Source organism: Garra rufa, chromosome 10, assembly GCF_049309525.1.
Source record: "Garra rufa chromosome 10, GarRuf1.0, whole genome shotgun sequence".
NCBI classification, from domain to species: domain Eukaryota; kingdom Metazoa; phylum Chordata; class Actinopteri; order Cypriniformes; family Cyprinidae; genus Garra; species Garra rufa.
This window is the reverse complement of record NC_133370.1, coordinates 22871342-22892916: the sequence shown is the minus strand read 5'-3', so window position 1 is coordinate 22892916 and position 21575 is coordinate 22871342. Positions and strand designations below refer to the sequence as shown.

The window sequence follows — 21575 nt, the reverse complement described above, 5'->3', positions numbered from 1 at the left end:
TAGTCCAAGCTGTTCAGAATTTGCCAGGGGTATGAATAATTTCGGGCTTGACTGTATGTCTGAACATTTAACTAATTCTTCTATCATATTTTATTATAGTGTGCAAAGACCTTCCTCAACCTTATGGCTCATATATCTAAAGAGCAAACAGTTCAGTACATCTTGACCCTGATTGATGACACGCTGCAGGTAAAAACACGTGCCATTTCAGAGACATAAAAAGTCCAACTTTAATGTCTGTTTTCTCATAGACTGTCAGACTTAAAAGCTTTGGAGTGTTCATTTTTAATGCATCAATTGACCCTGTATTATCTCAGTTGAAAGGTGTATTGAAATGAAAAATGTGGGCAGTCACATGAATATTATGCTTTTTGTCTCCTCACAGCCTTGGTCTTGCAAATGTTCGAAAAGGAAAAATGTCACATTCTCAAACGGATTTTCATTCATAATGTCACTCTGTCAATCCTTAAATAAATAGTATGTTATGGCCTAGAAGCAGAATGATGCTCTATCTTAGATTTTTCGCTGTATATTTTATCAGTATTATCTGTTAAGTTTGTGCTGATAGATGACCTTCATGAAAACCCATTGTCAATTGCTTTTATGGAGTCTGCGGTTTTGTGTACAGAGTCAGAGTCTATACTGAATATTTTTGTATTCATACAGTGACTTGTCCTCTCAAATCTCGCGTAGCCTATGCTTCTGTGATGAGATCTTCTATTCATATGCAAAGTGGTTATAATTTTAAAACCAAGATAAATAGGCTCTTCTTTCTATTTAAAAATCAATTCATTTTGTAAATGTATCTCTGGGGAAATTGAAGAACTGAACTGACTCACTCTCGTCAAGTGTCATGTACATGATGTAGGGTGTATATTAAGTGTTTTTCAGGAACACAACCATGCAACCAAGTATAACTCATGTTGTAGTGGCGGTGAAATGGAAGTTCTTCACCCTTACAGATGTAGCCACTGACCTTTTTGAATGTTCATTTGTGGAAAGCTTTTATGTCTTGATACGATTTCTATATCTTCTATATATTTTCTTATCAGTTTATTTTATGTTGCAATAATGAGTTTGCTCTACCATGCAGGAAAATCATCAGAGAGTGAATATCTTCTTTGATTATGCCAAGAAGACTAAGAATACAGCCTGGTCATATTTCCTCCCAATGCTGAACCGTCAAGATCTCTTTACTGTTCATATGGTAAGTTGCTATCAAGCAAAGAAATTTATACTTTTATTCAGCAATAATGCATTCAATTAATCTAAAGTGGCAGTGAATACATTTGCAATGTTACAGAAGATTTATAGTTAAAAGAAAAGAATACAAAACTTTCTATCCACTGAATAATCCTGTCACAGTTTTTACAGAAGAAAGGTTACTTAAGCACCAAATTAGCAAATTGGAACGATTTCTCAAGGATTATGTGACACTTAAGACTGGATTGCTGGCTTCTGAAAATTCAGCTTTGCCATTACAGGAATAATTTACATTTCTCGTTTTAAAATGTGTTAAAATAGGAAACAGTTATTTTAAATCATAATAATTTTACACATTTTCATACTCTAAGCCATACTGGACAGAAAGTGCTTTATTAAATATGAGAAACAATGAAAAACAATCACAATATTCCTTAAATTATTTGTCATAGCAGTGAAATAAATTTAAAGTGGTCATGAACTGCCTTTGTTTTTTTATTTTGTATTGTTCTCTGTGGTTTACTTATGTTTTCAAGATTTGTATATAAAAATACATCATAATTTAGAAGTAATAGGCTATTTTCTGTCCTGTCCTGATATCAACTCCCTCATCGGAACGCTTTGTTTGAATAGGTGTGGCGGATTGTAGACTCTGAAGTAAACGCTTAAAGCTATGATTGGCTAACAGTTGTGTATGTTTGACATTAGGGATGTAACAATATCAAATTCTCACGATACGATAATATCTCTATATAAAGTCCACAATACAATTTATATTGCAATATTTAAAAAAGAAAAAAAAAGACAAATGACTTGGACAAAAACTTTTACATTTTAAAGTTAAATACTTCTATCTAATGCACTTTGAGAGTTCAAAATTAAGAGCTCCAACCCATGTTCTTAACTAAGAAAACGTAAATCGAAAAAAAGTCAGTGAATTGACTTGTACCTGAACTTTAAAGGGGACTCAACCCTCTTTTTATTTGTGGTATACTGTCTCAGTCTAAATTACATTCACACTGGTGTTTTAGGAAGCCAAACTGAGCCGTTCTGAGGTGCTGAAAACACCGGATCAGGAGCTGATTGCCTGAATGAAGTGTGCACTTTGCTTTAAAACGTACAGCAAAAAACAGACTTGATGAAGGGATTTGGCCATATTATCCTTTAGTTTTTAACAGATACTGCGACAAAGCATAATGACCCAATAACACGGCTTTAAAGACCTTTAATGTAAAGCCCTTTTTATGTTGGGGTAGTTTTAAAACTACACAAATGACCATTGGTTTTATGTTGTCATGTGACCACAATAATATTGAGACAGTTTTGCTATCGCGATACCACAATATTGATAATATAATTACATCCCTATTTGACATTCTACATCCTTCACAGATGGACGTTGCTGCAATTTAGCTTAAAAACTTTAAATTCTCAGTACCTGAGTATTTACAATTTGTAATAACAGACAAAGCAATAAGGACCACCTAATAAAAACAGTTACTCACACTTGTGTGGTGCGACATTACCGTCGGATCCAAAATAGTCGGCACTCCATCTTCTTTTAGATTCAATCTTTCTGAAAATCCTGCATTTAATTGTGCCTTGTTTGTAAACGAATCCACAGTAAAATGAAGTGAACAAAGGACCAAGTTCTTACTGAAGCGGACTGGATCTTCATTAAAAAATTAAAAAATTCCTAATGTTGAGGTCAGAAGCAAGGCAATGCAAAGACTGTTTTTCCACAGCTTAGCACTTCACAGCATCTTCTCACAGTTGTCTTCGGAGTCATCTTTATCTTTCTGCATAGATGGGCACTTGCCTCTCCTGTTATTTATACTACATGTGTAAATTGGTGGACAGGGCTAAACAGGCAGTGATGTAGAAGCAGTGGTTAAAACAACTTTTGCGGAGGTGGTGTTTAGCCACACTATTACGTCATAAAGTGGCACGTTCCACAACCTGTCATTTTGGCAGATTGACTTCAATATAAGCTGTTTTTAGACTAACAACAGGATGCTTTTATAGTACAATGACCTTTTATATGTCAAAAGATCAAGACAAATTTGATTTCTCAGTTCATGACCTCTTTAATTTATTCTAAGAAGCTAATTTGACCTGCTTTACCTCTTATTTTCTTCTGTATAAGAAAAGTGATTTCAACTACGAGCATAAAAGCTTAATTTTCTCAATTAAATTTCAGGAGTGTGCAGGTGGTGTTTACTGATGGTTCAAATGCATTTACGTAACAATGTCAGCGTGAAATATGGGCCAATATCTCACAACCCTTTTCTCCTGGAAGAAAAATATTTCCAAGTAATTACTGAACAATGTTAGCTTATCCATCCTTCTCTCTGTAATTACTCTGGAATGAAGTCAGTGCCTAAACAGAAATACAGCCAGTTTCTGGAGTTGCCCAGAATCTTCCACACAGTATTCTGTTTATTATCGAATGGCATTGTGTACATTGTACATAAATGCAGATTACTAAGCTTACATTCAGGGCCAATACCTATAAACCCTTTGTTTGAGAGCCCATAGTTAGTATGGGGTCCATCAATAATTCATCAAAGAGATTTCCATGCTTACTTTTGAACATTCACTCAACAGCAGAACATTTACCCAGGATACTCTCATTTTTAGGATACATACTTCACACGCAGATCAGCGTGAAGTCAGTCGTCACAGTTTAATTACCCTTCAGGCAGACGGCGGTCGCGGGGTGCTGAACTGCATGAGGATGGTATTGATTTCTCTTGCCATCCTCACCTCAGCTCTTAATGAAACACTCTGAAGTTCCCCTTTTGCATGACAAGCAGAGTAAATGTCATGTCTTCTGGAAACATCAGAATGACTCTGAATGTATTCATTACCGTAGCGCACACACAGATGTTCGGAGTGATAGAGCTCTCAGTGAATCACTTCATCTGACCAATAATTCAAGCATATTCTGCAGTGCTTGCATATTCATTTGGCTGAAATGTTAATTTAGGATGTTTAATTTCAGGTTGAATGTTTCAGATGGATGTGGAGCAACAGTTGCCATTACTTATCCCAATTAAGGCTGTTAATTGTCCTTTGGCCTTTTGCCACTTTTATCAGAGGACAACAGAGAGGCTGGAAATGTTGGGGAGAGAGACTGAGAGCTCTATACAAACTCTGTTTGTCTGCATGGCCGCAATCCATTGTGCCTAAACAAGGCATAATATAGGCCACAGCCCCGACAAGGCATTTTATATATTCCTACATTCAATCATCTGTATGAAAGCCACGTCTAATAGAAATGCATTTTTCAAGCACCAATGAGACATTTCTTTTCTTTCCCTCAGGCTGCGCGGATCATAGCCAAGCTGGCTGCCTGGGGACGTGACCTGATGGAGGGCAGTGACCTGAACTACTACTTCAACTGGATTAAGACCCAACTCAGCTCTCAGGTAGAAAACAAAGAGATTCTATTCTAAAATCAGCAGACCTTCTCTCTGCAACCAATTAAAGAAGTTCACTTCCAGAACAAAAATGTACAGATAATGTACTAACCCCCTTGTCATCCAAGATGTTCATGTCTTTCATTCTTCAGTCGTAAAGATGTTTTTTGAGGAAAACATTTCAGGATTTTTCATCATGTAGTGGACTTGGAGCTATGGTGCCCTGAGTTTGAACTTCCAAAATGCAGTTTAAATGTGTCTTCAAACTATCCCAAATGTGGTTGTAAACAATCCCGAGGTAGAAGGGTCTTATCTAGCGAAATTATTTAAAATTTTATATACTTTTTAACCTTAAATGCTCATCTTGTCTTGCTCTGCCTGAACTGTTTTTTCCGGTTCAAGACAGTTAGAGTATGTCGAAAAACTCCCATCTCATTTTCTCCCTCGAGACCCTTGTTCCTCGACTGGAATCACTTACAGACGCATTTGCGATCGTTTGAAGCTGCATTTAAATTGCATTTTGGAAGTTCAAACTCGGGGCACCATAGAAGTTCACTATATGGTGAAAAATCCTGAAATGTTTTCCTCAAAAAACATAGTTTCTTTCTTGAAAGAAAGACATGAACATCTTGCGTGACAAGGGGGTTCTAGAAGTGAACTTCTCCTTTAAAGGAACAGTTCACTCAAAAATTCTGTTATCATTTACTCACCATCATGTCATTCCAAACCTGAATGACTGACTTTAGTATTGAAAGGCGATGACTGTAGTGACTCTAATCTTCATACAATAAAAGTGAATGGAGACTGCAGATGTTATTCTGCTTAATATATAATTTTTTGTTCAAAGAGAAAGAAATTGCAGGTTTGGAACTACATGAGACTGAGTAAATGATGTTACAGTTTTTATTTTAAGATTTTTACATGAGATTTTAAAAAAGCTGCACAGAAATCCTCTCTCCCTTCTTCAGCAGGCTTTTATTTTTTGAAAAAAGCTCTTACCTTATCTAAAACACATCTGCTTCTTACGTCAGTCTCAGAACATAATCTACTGTATCTGGATCTTTGTGCATTACCAGTGTTGCCTCTGTGCCTTATGATGTAAATTTTCCTATACAATGAAACTTCAAAAGATGCCATCGCTTTCTTCTTGTTTTCAATCCTCCTCCTTTCAGTGGAGTGTGAAAGGCAAGCTGAGACATAAAAGAATTTGTGATGTCAAAGCACTGACCGTATGCTGTGTTCCTTTTCAACATTTTTTTTTTTGGGTTTAGGTTTTTGTAGGTTTAAATAAGGAGCTTTCAAATTGAAGAAGGTTATTTGTGTCCGTTTTTTTGGTTTAGTTACTATCAGTAGCAGTTACAACTAAAATATTCCATCTATATTAGAGAAATACAAACGAAAGTGAGTCTGCATTGAAAATTTAAGATCAAAATCTTATTTATTGAGGGGGTTTTTGGCACATGTAAAGCAAAAATTATATAATTTCTAAAAAGTAGGAAATATTTGATTGAGCAATATTTGTAGTTTATTTTTCTGGGTCCTTTTAATAATATGTTTTTTAGACCTAATAAAGAATATTTCTATAATTAATATACTTTGGGCCAGATTTATAAACAGGCCAAATTAGCGTTAGAGCATAATTCCATAAAAGCACAGATGGGATGGAAAAAATTTAGCGTGTGATTTACTGACAATACGCGCATTAAAGAACACAGACACAGCCAGATAATTTCCATTATAACCAGCACAATCTACCAAGAGCAGTGCTAATTACTGCCTGCTTTAAAGGAGTAGTTCACTTTCAGAACAAAAATTTACAAATGTACTCACCCCCTTGTCATCCAAGATGTTAATGTCTTTCTTTCTTTAGTCAGAAAGAAATTGTTTTTGAGGAAAACATTTCATGATTTCTCTCCATATAATGGACTTCTATGGTGCTCCGAGTTTGAACTTTCAGTTTAGTTTGCGCTGGCGCAAGCGGTTAGTAAATCTGGCCCTTTGTTTTACTAGAAAATATTTAATCACCCAGTTATTAGATTTCTGTAGAGCAAATTTTCTTCAAAGCCATAGTGATGAGTCAGTTTCGATTTTTTTTAACTGAATCATTTGAATTGGTTCACAAATTTCTCTGAATGATTAATTACCAAGCTGATCAGAATTTGAATGATTGTTTTATATTATATCCAAAGTATAAATAGTCATGGAAAATTGCTCACAAACCAGGAAGGCAGCCTTCGACTTCCAGAGCCCAGCTTGTGTGTCAAACACTTTGCAGCACCTGCACAGGAACGAGTGAATTTGTATGTACTATGTCACTCCTCGAATCCTACATGTACACAGTAGGGGGTCGAGATCTGCAGAGGCAGCCGTGTCAGGCCACTACTGCAGCAGAGTGCTTTATATAAAGGGCACAACAAGAAGAATAAACCAAGAAGTGCCTAGAGCACGATTTGATCCTACATCCTCTTGACTCAGAATGAGCTGTGAGCTGTGAGCTCTGCTGCAGCAGACCAGCCACAGATACAGATTAAGAGATTCACTCAGGTCCCAGTGGTGTTAAGGTGCACTGGTTTGAGTCATTTATCACCAGCACATGGGAACCAGGGGTCGACCTTACTTGTGGCGGTACCAACTGTGCCGGTTCATCATGATGCTCTAAATGTTTTGTTTGGGTTACCTGCTAGGGAGAACTGGTGAAATAGCATGCTAAATTATGTTGTTGTTTCTGTTTCTTTTGTTTTATGCCCCACAGTACCTTTTTGGTGTAGATATGCATGATATATTGATATCAAGCCAAGCCTGTCAGTGTACCAGGCGGGAAGTTATAAAGTAACAAGAGATAAGCTTTTTTCTATGTATACCTGAGTTTTGTCCTAATCAGTCGCAATGAAGGGCAGGGCGTTTTGCCAATAGCTAAGTTCTTGTATTGCCTCTTACAGTGAAATCTAACTGGTCCAAAGACATCAAATATCTAATAATTGGCTGCAATTGTGTCACATAACAGTTTAGTATGTTTAGAGAATGTTCTGTGTGCTTGTCGTTTCGTATCACACCTGGTTAGTACACAGATTACCTTCAAATATATTTTGTGTTGTTTCACAAGCCTGAACCAGAATCCATTTGCATCAGAGTGCAAAAAGTGTGTTTTGTAAGGACATGTTTGAAGATAGCTGTAATGAACTTCAATTTGCATGCAGTACCAATAACAGGACAAGTGTTTTCATTATAGCAGAGATTTGAAGGCTGTGTCAACATTTCAGAATCTTGTTTTCACTCATAGGCATTGTTTATGGTGGATACGGTGGGACATGTCCCCACTCTTTTTTTTTCCATGGTAGATTTTATCCCCACCATCGTAGTTCAAATTGATTGCATTTCAATGCAAATAATTGTGTCTCCACTCCTGATATACACTGCCGTTCAAAAATGTGTTCATAAAATTTATTTTAAGTATTAAAAGGTGACATATCATGAACATATTTTTTTTCATGTTTAAGTGTTATAATTGGGTCCCCAGTGTATCCACATGAAAATCAACAACCCAGTAACTTTGTTTTGGTAGCCTTTGTCTGCAAGCATTTGAAAAAATGAACTGCACAGGTTTTGGTCTCACCGTGACGTAGAAGGGGGTTCTTATTATAATTTTATCACCCCTTAATCTACACGTTTCCAATCATGGAGCTGCCATTTAGTTTTCACAAGCGCCAGTGGTGTACCGGTTCTAACGCCATGGCAAAAGTTTGAGAAAAGCATGTTAACTCTTCTGTTGTTGGTTGCGTGGACGAGCAAAAAGACTGTTTAGAGGAGACGAGACTAAAATAAACATGCAATTTCATGAAATTTCTTTCCCTGCTGTTTACCTTCATAGACATAACAGACTGTTTTTGTAACTTATTTGTGTTTTTAACATAAACTGGTGTGTATTTGACAGTTTAAGCTCAATAAGACATGAAAGAGTACTAGTTTAGTACTCACATTCCATGTAGTCTCGCGTAGCCAGACCTTCAGACTGACGACTGAAGGTCTGGAATTCATGGCAGCTTTAATTGGCCAAGTCCTGCCCATAAGGCTGTTTGACCGACATGTCAAACAACCAATCACAGTTCGTTTCGTTCAGCGTCACGTTTCGGGGTGTAGAAATGCCCCCGCAACAACAGACTGGCATGCAACAAGTCAGTCATTGAAATAACCAGCATTGAAAGTTAACGAAGAAGAGGGAGAACAAGCAGTAAGTCAGTAATTTGTTCGCGAACGTCGCAAATGTGTATAACAACAACGACGTCTGCATAAGCACCTTTTAGCAAAACGCGAGTAAATCAGTCTGCGCTTTGTTTCCCGGCGGACCGAAAATAAACGCGACACTCGCGTGTCCCGGATATCCAATCAAATTCAACTAATCAGATCACGACTTCGACATTCCTGAAGTGTTTCCAGTTAAGTGTACCCAGAGCCGTTGAGTGTACCATATGCATCAGACGTTTAGCCAACGTTCCGTGGGCGTGACGCCTGAGGCTGAGACTACATTCCATGTAACAGCCGCTGTCTGTAAGGGGTGGGAGTCTTTTGGGATTCAAATTTATTCTTGGGGTCACGATTTGACTAAAAATCAATTCACGGTTTATCAATTTATAATCACAATTCACAATTTTACATATTTTTTTTTAATTGCGAACATCAGGGAGCCATTATTAATATTTGGAGCATTGAAACGGCTTTTGAAAGTGTGCTTGCGTTTTACTTTCACTTTCGATATTCGCGATCACACGGAGAGGCAGTAGGCCTGCTTACCACATATTTTACAAGATTAGATTTTTGTTAGTGGTGCTTGGGATCTGCAAATCCTTACACTGTTTATGTGGTAAGTGATATATATTTTGTACTCTAATGTAACGGGTTTCTGCTAGCCTCTAACCATGCTCTAAGTCCGACTCTTAACTGAAAGAATGCTTTGCATTTCCGGTCTGCATTGTTTCTAGTCGCATTAGGGTATATTCCGAGATAATAAACTGATGTTAAACCTATTCAAATGTTTTTAAAAAGCACATGGCTCCATAGCGCCATCACTTGGCAATGTCGCAATGACCGTCATTTGTCAGTGCCTCATTTTCATGAGTGTGTAGATGACACGAAGCAGCCGACGTTAGCTACATTAAAAACAGTTGGACGCTATTTGAATGGGTTCCTATGGAAACCGGAACAAAAAAGCATTCAATCTGACGTTAGAATTCGTAATGGCGGCGCTCATCGTTTACTCAGGAAAAAGGTCTATATTGGCTCCGTAGAACGTGTTGTTAGATTTCCATGCATGATTTCAACCTAATAGACATTATAATCAAAACTAAACAGAGTATCTGAAGTATGAGCTGTAATGGCACTTATTCTGGAAAAGCGGGCAGGAGCAGCAGCTCATTTGCATTTAAAGAGAAATGCACAAAAACAGCATGTTGCTGCTTCCACTCAAAATAGGCATTTTCGAAATGATGTAATAAATATATGTGGGGTATTATGAGTTGAAACTTTACACTTGACACATTCTGGGGACATCTGAGACATATTACATATTGTAAAAAGGGGCATAACAAGTCTCCTTTAAAAAAGTGTCTTATGCTTACTAAGGTATTTTATTATTTATAATTGTTCTCTATTTGAATAGATTTTAAAATGTAATATATTCCTGTGATGGCACATCTGAATTTTCAGCAGCCGTTACTTTAAAGTAGAATGTTGTGACATGGCGTGAATGCAGCTTCAGTTAATTTTTTCTGAACCTACATACTGAACCAAACACAAACCTTTGAACAGTAGTGTACATCCACTGAAGTACAGATGCAATTTTGGTTTAATAAAAAGAAGTGGGTATACAATGAATTTTCAGGGAGTTCATGGTCCCTCTCTTTTGTACTAACAGATTCAATATGTTTTCCAATTGCTTTCATTAGAAAACGGCTTTAGAGTAAATTTTTTTAGCTTAATGGAAAAAGACAGTGATACACTTAAGGAGAGTGTATAACCTTGAGATAGAGAAACGCATTAGATTGGTTAATTTAATGCTGGGGTAAAAAGAGTGAATAAAAAAATTGTATTAAAAAATCTATATAAATAGTGTGTTATTCTTCAATAGATATGATGAATAAGATGGTTTACTTTTATGAGATTATTAAATTATGAATGCCATCTTATGAAATGTTTTCAAAATGAATGAAAGAACTTTTGATGCATTACAAAATCTTTATTTAGTTTATTATTTATAAAGTCACTAATTCATACGAGTTGTTGTTTTTTTATTATGACTAAGAGATCAGCAGTGCTTTGGTCCTCTGCTGTTGATAACACTACATGTGTGTGTGTTTATTCATACAGTTTAGTGAATGCATATACTTAGAGATCAAAGTCCAGCTTTTATTTTCACTTCCTCTACAAATCACCTTATAGTAATAGGATGCCACTTTTTGAATGCAGTTTCATATTTTAGCCCTGGGGCCCTCTGAATTAATGAATGCAGAAAATCATAAACAGAAGGCCTCTCGAAGCAGTTCAGGTTTATTAGACCACTCAGAGTGCACTCTATAAATTTGTTTCACTGTAGCTAAGCTGCATTGGCTGTAAATAAACGTTATCAATGAATCAATGAAAAAATGCTGTCTATTCTAAGCAGGAAATGACTATAAATACCAGTTTAATTTTGTTGGGGTTTTCATTTTGATGCCTGTTGTAAGTGTTGACTTGCGTGTCTTTACATCCAAATTGTGACTTAGCTCTTGTAGCAGGGTTAAGCATTTCATTTTCCAGTGCAGCTGAGACTGAAATAAATTCAGTGCCACTCTCCCACAGAATTTTAGACGATTGCCTGTCACGAACAAGCGGCCTCACTTACGCAGGAGTCATATGCCTCTCATCATTGTCCAAGAATATCGCTCTAGTTCTCTGCAACAAGAGACCCAAAATCACAGATTTTTTTTCTTTCTATCTTCTTTTTTATTTTTTTGTTAGAAACTACATGGTACAGGTGCTGAACCTGGAACAGGGACCATCTCCCCCACTGAAGTGAGTATGTCACAGATGAAGGACGCGGATGTGCAACTGTGAACAAGCCTCCATCACCTTTCAGAGGCCGAGATCTTCACCCCTCTCTTTTTTCGGGATGCAGCACATGCTGTTTCTTGTCCACTGCTTTTTTCCCCCCATTCATATCCACTGTGAATCTTTTCACTTTTTCCTACAGCTGCACTTCTCTAATACAACACCTTTTTTTGTCTGTGTCCATCTATAAGCATTTTTTACAAAGATTCTTTCCTCTCTTGCCAGTGGCTGTGGTCATAATCCAAAATTTCTGCTGTTTTTTTTTTTTTTTTTTTTTTAAGATACTAGATTTGATAGATTGAAAGGACCACCGGAAGGCTTTTGTCTTGCACTATAGCTATCTTACTCTTTCATTTCTTTTTGCGTCTTTTAGAGTTAATTTGAAAAGAAATATATATTTTTTCTTTTCATCATGCGTGGCGAGTCAAAATCTGCTGGCGCAATGTAAGCGGCCACAAATTTTAATTCAATTTCCTCCCATGGCTCTTATGACGTCTCCACTTTGCTATTCTTCATGACCTGTCTCCCTGTCTCTTATGTTCTCTGGACCGCTCTGCTTTTATGCATATGGTGCTGATCTCCAGTTAATGACTGAGTCTGTTCTTTCCTCTCAGCCACATCTCCTCTAACATCTCTCTATGATTCACTCACTCTGTCCAGGTTTCAAGGCTGCTGCTTTCTCTCTGCTGCATTGTGGGATTGTCTCTTTTATCCAGCATGTTACCCAAAAGGCCTTTTTTAAAAGTCAGAACCGTACTGCACGTGCATAAGTGAATGCAGAATTTTCGAGAGTGTAAATGCTGCTTGAGCAGCCTAGTTTCATTGTGTTCCTTTGCTAGTACACGAAAATGACAGGCTTATTTCATGCATCCATTTCCCTGCTTATCTGAACTGTTCTGTTCTTGGTGTTCTGATCGTGTTGACCTTTTGTGTTTGTGTGCATGCTAATTTGTGTTTGTGTGTGTGTCGTGTATGTGTCTTTTTCCTTCTGACCCTCACAGAGCTCCCAGTACGTTCAGTGCGTCGCTGGTTGCCTGCAGCTCATGCTGAGAGTGAATGAATACCGATTCGCCTGGGTGGAGGCCGATGGAGTGAACTGGTAAAACTCTATTTTACACTAATATGTAGGTCATGTTTTGAATAATATTGCATATAGTAGACAATATCTATAGGTTTTTAAGCTCTCTTGGTGTTATGGTTATTTAGAAGTATTTGGGGACTTTATAATTGTGATTTCCAGACATGGAATTAATCAAATGTATAGCAATATTGTATTAAATAATATTTAATGTTTTATATTATAGATTTGACTTCAGTTTGAAGTAAGAATTTTTTAATGCTCTTAAAAGAGCATCTTATGCTCACCAAGGCTGCATTTGGTTGATCAAAAATGTGGCAAGAACATTAATATTGTGTACTATTTTTACAAGTTTAAAATACTTGCTTTCTATTTTAATTACTACCAGTCAAAAGTTTATGAACAGTAAGATTTCTAATGTTTTTTCAAGAAACCTCTTCTGCTCACCAAGCCTGTATTTATTTGATCCAAAGTACAAAAACAGTAAAAATTTGAAATATTTTTACTATTTAAAATGACTGTTTTCTATTTGAATATATATCAAAATGTAATGAATTTTTAGCATCATTACTCCAGTCATATAATTCTGATTTGCTGCTCCAAAAACATTTATTAATATTATTTTTTTGTTGAAAACAACAAAGTAGAATATTTTTTCAGATTTCTATGATAAATAGAAAGTTCAGAAGAACAGCGTTTATCTGAAATAGAAATCTTTTGTAACATTATAAATATCTTTATCATCACTTTTGATCGATTTTAAAGCATCCTTGCTAAATAAAAGTATTAATTTCTATAACTTATCCCCCCCCCCAAAAAAATTGTGCTGACTCCAAGCTTTTGAATAGTATAGTGTATGATGTAACAAAAGCATCAAAGAATCCTGAAAATCATTTACTTAACTGTTTTAAATATTGATAATAATAATAATAATAATAATAATAATAATAAATGATTCTTAAACAGCAAATAAGCATTTCTGAAGGGTCATGTGACACTGATAACTGCAGTAATGATGCTGAAAAATGTAGCTTTCATCACAGGAATAAATGACTTTTTAAAATATATTCAAATAGAAAGTATTAAATAGTAAATATATTTCACAATAATACTGCTTTTGCTGATTTTGAATGAAATAAATGCGGGCTTGGTGAGCAGAAGGGAAGGGAAAAAAAACATTAAAAATCTTACTGTTCAAGAACTTTTGACTTGGTAGTGTATGTTTTAAAATATATTTTTTTTCCTGTGTTAGCAAAGCTGAATTTCTTCAGTGTCACATTGAAATCATTTTAATTCATTTAACAAAAATCATTTAACATTTTATTATTTAATTAAATTAAATTATATTTTAATTAAAATATTTAATTGGCTAGGACTTTTTAAACTGTAACTGTTAGTCTGGAAAACTCATAGAAAAGGCATGAAAATGTAATGGTCAAAAGGAGTAATAAACCCTTCAACACTTTTTTTTTCTAAATTTATTGTATTTTTTTTATGCTTTTCGCACAATTAAAAGTGTGCTCTACTCACGCCCCTTTTATGCTCCCCATCCCTTGTCGTATTGAAGAACAAATCATGTAGAACAAGAAAGCATCTCTCATTGTCCTAGCAGGTTTTAGCCCTGTGATCATAAAAGTTCTTTTGTTTGCTAGTGTACAGACAGTGCAAAAGACAGGATAATGAGGCTTCTCTGAAGATAATTTTCTTTTTCTTGCCTCTCGAGTCAAATTTCTTTCATCTAATGGTCTCATTATACATCACAAAAATGTGGGCTCTCATTTTCCCCTCATCTCACCCATCAAACCATCAGGACTAACTTTATGAAGACCATCCTCTCAGCACACCATTAGGGACGAGATGCCCTACTGTTTACTAACTTCCACTGTTCTGTCTTTGCATCCTTCAGCATCACGGCAGTGCTGAGCAATAAGTGTGGCTTCCAGCTACAGTATCAGATGATCTTCTGCGTGTGGCTCCTGGCATTCAGCCCGCAACTCTGCGAACAGCTGCGGCGCTACAACGTGGTACCGGCGCTTTCCGACATCCTCCAAGAGTCTGTCAAAGAGAAGGTCACTCGCATAATCCTGGCTGCATTCAGGGTATGTGTCATGAAACGCGTCTGCTTCAAACTGCACTCGTTAGCAACCCAGTCTCCTTTCCTGACTTTGTGAATGCAGTAGTGTCAAATTTTTTCTTTTTTTTTTTAAAATAAAATGCATTAAGCGATTGTAGGACCCTATTTATTATAGCTTTTTTATTTCAGCCCCCTAAAATCTGTGATTGACTCAGCTGCAGTAAGCTAATAGGTTATTTCACACAGAAGCCACCCCTGAATCCTCTCAGATACACACTCCTACTCCATCACTTAGCCAGCCACAGAATAATCACAGAATAATTTGCAATCAAATATGCCACTGTTACTAGATCCAAAAATCTGAGACCACTAGCTAAAATGCTTCTATTATGCATTTTTCTAAATGAATACAGTTTTATGATTTTTTTTAATATAAATTCTCAAAGGAATAGTTCACCCAAAAATGAACATTTGCTGAAAATGTACTCCCCTTTAGGCCATCAAATGAATCAGAATTAGATTTTCAGATTAAGGGAAATTTACTATTGCTGCACTTGCTCACCAATGAATCCTCTGCAGTAAATGGGTGCCGTCGGAATGAGAATTTAAACAACTAATTGAAACATTGCGAAAGAACATGCTGCATATTTGTAATAAACAAATACATCAAGATGTCAAAATACAAGTCCTCTATTCATAATTTTGCTTCTCTGAAAAAGTAATCTCTCCTGAATCAGGAGAAAAATATGCACAGATTAAGATGTATTTCAGGTTTTTTTTTTCACTTCGCAAGACATTAATTGATAGACTAGAGTTGTGTGGATTATTTGTGGGTTGTTGTGAATTTTTTTTTTTTTTTTGGCGGTAACATCTTTTTTTCCTAATCTGTTCTGATGAAGAAACAAACTCATATGCATCTTGGATGCCCAGAGTACCATCGTTGCCAAGTCTGTGGTTTTCCAGGCTACTTTTACACTGTTGTCGCGGGTAGTTTTTCATGTCCACAGGTTGAAGTGACCCCAATAACGTGATATTTATTTATAATCAGATTCTTCAAAATGTTAAGTATTTTACCAAAATAAGAGGGATCATACAAAACACATGTTATTCTTCATTTTGTACTGACCTGAATAAGATATTTCACATAAAAGACATTTACATATAATCCACAAAAGAAAATAATAATTGAGTTTATAAAAATTACCCCATTCAAAACTTTACATACGCTTGATTCTTAATACTGTGTTGTTACCTGAATGATTCTCAGCACAGTGTTTTTTTTTTTTTTTTGTTTAGTGATAGTTGTTTATGGGTTCCTTGTTTGTCCTGAACAGTTAAACTGCCCATTGTTCTGAAAAAATTCTTCAGGTTCCACAAATTACTTGATTTTTCAGCATTTTTTTGTGTATTTGAACCCTTTCCAACAATGACTGTATGATTTTGAGATTCATCTTTTCACACTTCAGACAACTGAGAGACTCATCTGCAACTATTACAGAAGGTTCAAATGCTCACTGATGTTCCAGAAGGAAAAACAATGCTTAAGAGTCAGGGATGTAAACTTTTGAACAGCATGAAGATGTGTACATTTTTATTATTGCCTAAATACTTTTTTTATTATTATTTATTTTTTTTATTTTAGTACTGCCCTTCAGAATCTACTTGTTACTACAAAATAAGTTGATAATAAAATGTAAAGTTATGTAAAATATCTTATTTAGGCCAGTACTAAAAAAATAACATTCATTTTGTATGATCCCTCTTATTTTGGTACATTTTGTAGATTCTTCAAGGTGTATGTAAACTTTTGACCTCAACTGTATCCCCTGGAATGCAAATTTTACCAGGGAAACTCTACTAAAAATTGTGTATTTAACCCCCCAGAATGCAATTGTTAATGGGGGACCCCCTCGAAATGCAATTGGGCTAATTTTGCGCAAGTTTTGAGTAGCATTTGGGCCTGTTTTGTTGTGAAAACCTGGCATCCATGGTGAGTATGTTTTGGGGTGAACTATTCCTTTAATATTTTGTTTTTGAGTTTTGAGTATTTTGTAGTTTTCATTTCTTAGTATTTCATTTTATCCCCACCCCATTTGCTTATTTAATTAGTGACCTAGAAATAGTGCAGAATATATATATATATATATATATATATATATATATATATATATATATTGAAATTAGATTTTATTAATTTTATAATTTTTTTATTTTTATTTTCAGTGTTGTCTCAGGCTTATCAACCCCACTGAACGTCTACTGAGAAACAATGGCGTTTTAATTGGTTTGCTTTAAAAAATAGTCATTAGGTCATAATTTGAACCGCTGTGACCTTTCACACTGAAAACGTGAAACATTTTTCAAAGCCACAACATATTAAGACACTTAAGAGAAAGACACTTAACCCCAATCATGTACAAGGCACCATTGGTGCAATTAGAGTGCTTTAAGGAAATGGATTGCAAAGCATCTGTTAAATGAAGATAAGTAAAGGCGCTATATAAACATACCTCTGGAAATACTTAATGAGTGATCATTAAGTCTGATGCCAGACTATTTAACTGACTGTTTTTTCTTTTCTTTTTTGGTGTACAAATAATGAATGAAACAGTGCATGTGCTGAATCCATTACAGATGGATGGGTGTGTCGGTTTTCTCACTTTTTTCTGATCAGGGCATCACTCAGCAGAAGGTGTCCTCTTCAAAGTCCATTAGCGGATCACTCACTCTTTTATTCTGAAAGGATTTAATTTGTCCAGAGCTTTCATGATGAATATACTAAGAACCCCATTATTACCTTATTAAGGTTGCAGATTGACAAAAGCGCTCATTTTAATCTCTTCCACACTTTTGCGTCATCGTCCATTCAGTGCTTGGTTTTTAGAGACTAGGAATGGATAAAAAACCTCGTCACCCCCACATTGCCCTTCCTGCTCGTGTTGATCATTTGAATTAGGATGTAGTGCTAGACCAAATGTAGTCCTAAGGCATTTTATCTTCCGTCGGGCTTATTACTTTTCCACTGCCGGCGCATATTTGTTTAATACATAGCCGAGGCACAAAAACAGGCTGCTTGTTACTCTTATTCTGCATTTCATTTTCCTGCACATGGCGTTCATAGTGCAGGCTACATTTAATGTTCAAATTAGCCCTGAAAGCTGGGCTCTGTTGTTGGTATTAGAGTTGTGTAATGAATTCATTGTCCATGCCGCTGACAGTATTGAATTAGAGTGCAGCGCTTCATTCATCTCACCTGCTGAAGAGCTTATTAAGTTGTCCTGACCAGGTATTCTCTCCCTGTGCCTGTTCCTGATTACACGGCTTCCATTTTGCAGCTATCAATGGATCTGCCTCTGCACATTTGCCATTATTTATGTTCCGCATTTGTACGCTCTTCCCCACTGTTATATATAGTATTGCCTAAAGCAGTACTCTAAACACTCAGGATTGAGGATATTGGTCTGTAGTTTAGCCTAGTTGTAATTCTTTATCCATGTTAATCAGCTGATTATTGTGGCTGATCGTAGGTTTCTTTTTATTCTTATAAAGCAAATATTCTTATTACATAATAAACTGCACAGCTTTATCTCTCTGTTCTTGGTATAGAGATGTGATTATACAGGAATGATGTCACTTCTTGCGTCTGTTCTCTAAAGATTGAAATAGACAACAAATATGACGGATGAACGCAATATTAATAAACATGATATAGACATTTCCTACTCCATTTATAGTGTGTATATCTTATATATAATCTATCTGTCTGTCTGTCTGTCTGTCAGTTGTGTCTTGTCACTCGGGCAGACATCAGCTGTTTCTTTCTGTCTCTCTTTATCTGTTGCTCCTGATATCTGTCTGTCTATGTATTAGTGCTGGCTGATATACGTGTTCAAACAGTAGACCAGTTTGAATTACGCAAATGGTATGAATAAAAAAAGCAAAAAAAGCAAATGGCATACCAGTACAAGTGCATAAGCGTCATTAATTGAGAGGAGATCCCTGTTAACTGCATACACTTCTGACTAATGTTTGGAAAACTTTTAAAACTGTTAATAACACACAATTAATTATTTAACTGGGAAGATAAACCAACTCTAAATAGGCATTACTAGAAGCCAGAGATGAAAATACTGTAGCAGATCAAGCTTACAGTTTACGATGCTTGAAATGTAGGGAAAAAAAATGTAATACTGAACTGGGGTTGGGGGTTTATATGAATGTATCTCTGAGGGAACTGACTTCTCTTATAAAGGTTTAGATTTTATTTTATTTTCATCTTACCTACATATAATGCGTTTTAAAGTAGTATTTAAAAGCTCAGCTCTGCTTTGTTTACAGCCAGAAGCAAGGAATTGCTGTATTGCTGCAGTTCCATAAGCACCACCTGCTGTCAGCAAGTGAATTTATGTTCTTATTTTTGTAGGGCTGCCCCCTAATAGTCGACAAACTGTTTGTGATGCAGTGTTGTTTTTGACAACCATCTTAGATTTAGTCTTAGTCTTAGTCTTTTGGACTAAAATGCTTCTTAGTTTTAGTCAAATTTTAGTCACTTCTATATGTGATAGTTTTAGTCCAATTTTAGTCGACGAAAAGTCAAAAAGGTTTTAGTCTAGTTTTAGTCAAAAAAAAGGGGGAAAAGTAGTCTTTTAACAAATTAATGTAGGTCAGTAAGTATTTTGCTGTTGGGTAGTGTCACTTATAAGTTCTGAAAATAGCAGATCTATAGTTCAACACAATGTGAGCTTCCGGATCGACTATTTTCACCAATAATTACAATAATGAAGGAATGTTTTAGAACATAAAAGACAAACAAGGATGGAATGCTTAAAACGGCTTGCCATATAGCAAAGAGTATTTAATGCTAAAACGGCTTGCCATAGCGTCAGATACTTTTTAAGTTTTAATTGGCATGCACAGTAAGCAGAAATGTCATGCATTTTAAATGTCTGACGGACCACCCACTAACATTTTCGTCTATTCTCGTCTCGTCAACGAAAACTCACACACGTCTCGTCATGTTTTAGTCATCAACGAGCCATTTTTATCTCGTCATCGTCTCGTTATCGTCATGAAAAAAAGTGGCGTCAACGAAATGATTTCGTCATCGTCATCGTTGACGAAAACAACACTGTTGTGATGACAAGAGGCTTGGTCGACCAAATTTTATTAGTCGCAGAAAAAAATCCACAGGAAGTGGCACAGTCATGTAGTTTTTTGTCGGAAAGATCATTAACGTGTTGTTTATATGGTAATATAGTACATTGGGCAGAACAACCAAACGCTCCCCTATCATTCATTGACCTCAAATATGGCTTTTAGTAGTAGCAACTTTACATGAAAGCTCAATCTAATGTTAACCTAGAAAAATATGCGCTATTGAAGTGTCACTGCATGACTGATAGAGGTGCCGGTGCCGTCACTTGCTCTTAAAATGCTTAGTCATTTTTGGTCATACAGATAACAGTAATACATCCAACTCTACGTTTATTTGTGTGCACTCACAATAACAACGAAACATTGCACTTTTGTAAAATAATGAAAGCAAACTGGTTGCACTTTCTGCCATCTCGGTCTCTGTGAACTTGAGCACGAAACTTAGAAACTCTGTATATATTTACATGACAGACATGAAAAATATAGGCTATCTATAGAGAGTGAAATGACTACTTTTAGCTGAACCAATTCAAATAGAAAACAAATATTGTCAGATTATATAATCCATATGAAATATGTAGGAGCATCCACTGCAGAGGTGACGAGTCATAGTTGCCGACTTAATGTCTTAAGCCGAAAACAAAGAAATCACTCGTTTATCAATAAATAATGAAAAAGTTAATGCAGTTTCATTGCTGTTTTTCCCTGAAGCATTCATAATTATTATATCTGCCAATGCACTGTGGCAAGCTTTTTAGTATGTGCTTGAGCGCTTATTAGGCTATGTAGGCAATTAAAGGCTCATTATTGTGAGTTATACGGTTTTCTAAATGAGCGACTAATAGTCGACTAATGCTTAAAATGAATCTGTCTGTCTGTCTGTCTGTCTATGTCGTTCTGTCTGACATTCTGTTTAACATTCTATTTAGCAATCGTTGTTATGTCGCTCTATCATTTTCCAATTCTCAATCCTAATGTCTTTTTTTTAACAAGTTCATTTACTCTTATGCAAACGAACCACGCTTACTGCTCATTCATCAATGTCTTGTATCCACTGAATAGAAAAGCAGTAAGTATGCATAAATTCAGAATGTCACAGAGGAAGGTGTAGGACAGCACTGTGGTAACAATCCATCATCTTGTTAACTGGAGCTGTACATTGGGCTAATCAGTTTTCTGACCTGTTCACCATGATTTATTATGTGTTGCAAAACAAGCATTATATAGCCAGAAAATGTGACAAATATATGAAGGAGACTTCCTCTCAGAGATGTCAGTGAATGGTCACGTGATATTGGGTTCATCTGGAATAGTATCTGATAAAGCATGTGGTTTACTGTATATACATGGCGGTGAGAATGAGAATAGCTATGAAGCTTTTGTCTGAAATGGAAAAATGTGTCCGGACTGCATAAAAAAATGTATGTGTGCAGCAGGACTGCCAATACCAAGACCTCTCAAACTGCCTTACGGCTGTCCGCAATGAAACCGAACGTTAGGCTGCTGCAAATTAAAATGCCAGCACTGTTCATCGCCTCTTTAAAATGCATCGCTATTGTAATTC

At 36.0% G+C, this 21575-nt stretch overlaps 1 protein-coding gene across 2 annotated transcripts in view; it reads left to right on the top strand.

Moving 5' to 3' along the window:
* Positions 1-21575, top strand: part of atp6v1h (ATPase H+ transporting V1 subunit H) — a 46500-nt gene that overhangs the window by 3529 nt on the left and 21396 nt on the right. The window contains exons 4-9 of one of the 2 annotated variants that reach the window (XM_073849265.1): positions 100-189; positions 1094-1207; positions 4530-4634; positions 11616-11669; positions 12707-12804; positions 14690-14882. In XM_073849265.1, coding sequence (XP_073705366.1) covers positions 100-189; positions 1094-1207; positions 4530-4634; positions 11616-11669; positions 12707-12804; positions 14690-14882 — 654 coding nt within the window. The remainder of the gene's footprint in view (positions 1-99; positions 190-1093; positions 1208-4529; positions 4635-11615; positions 11670-12706; positions 12805-14689; positions 14883-21575) is intronic. The other variant, XM_073849266.1, reaches the window with a different exon arrangement.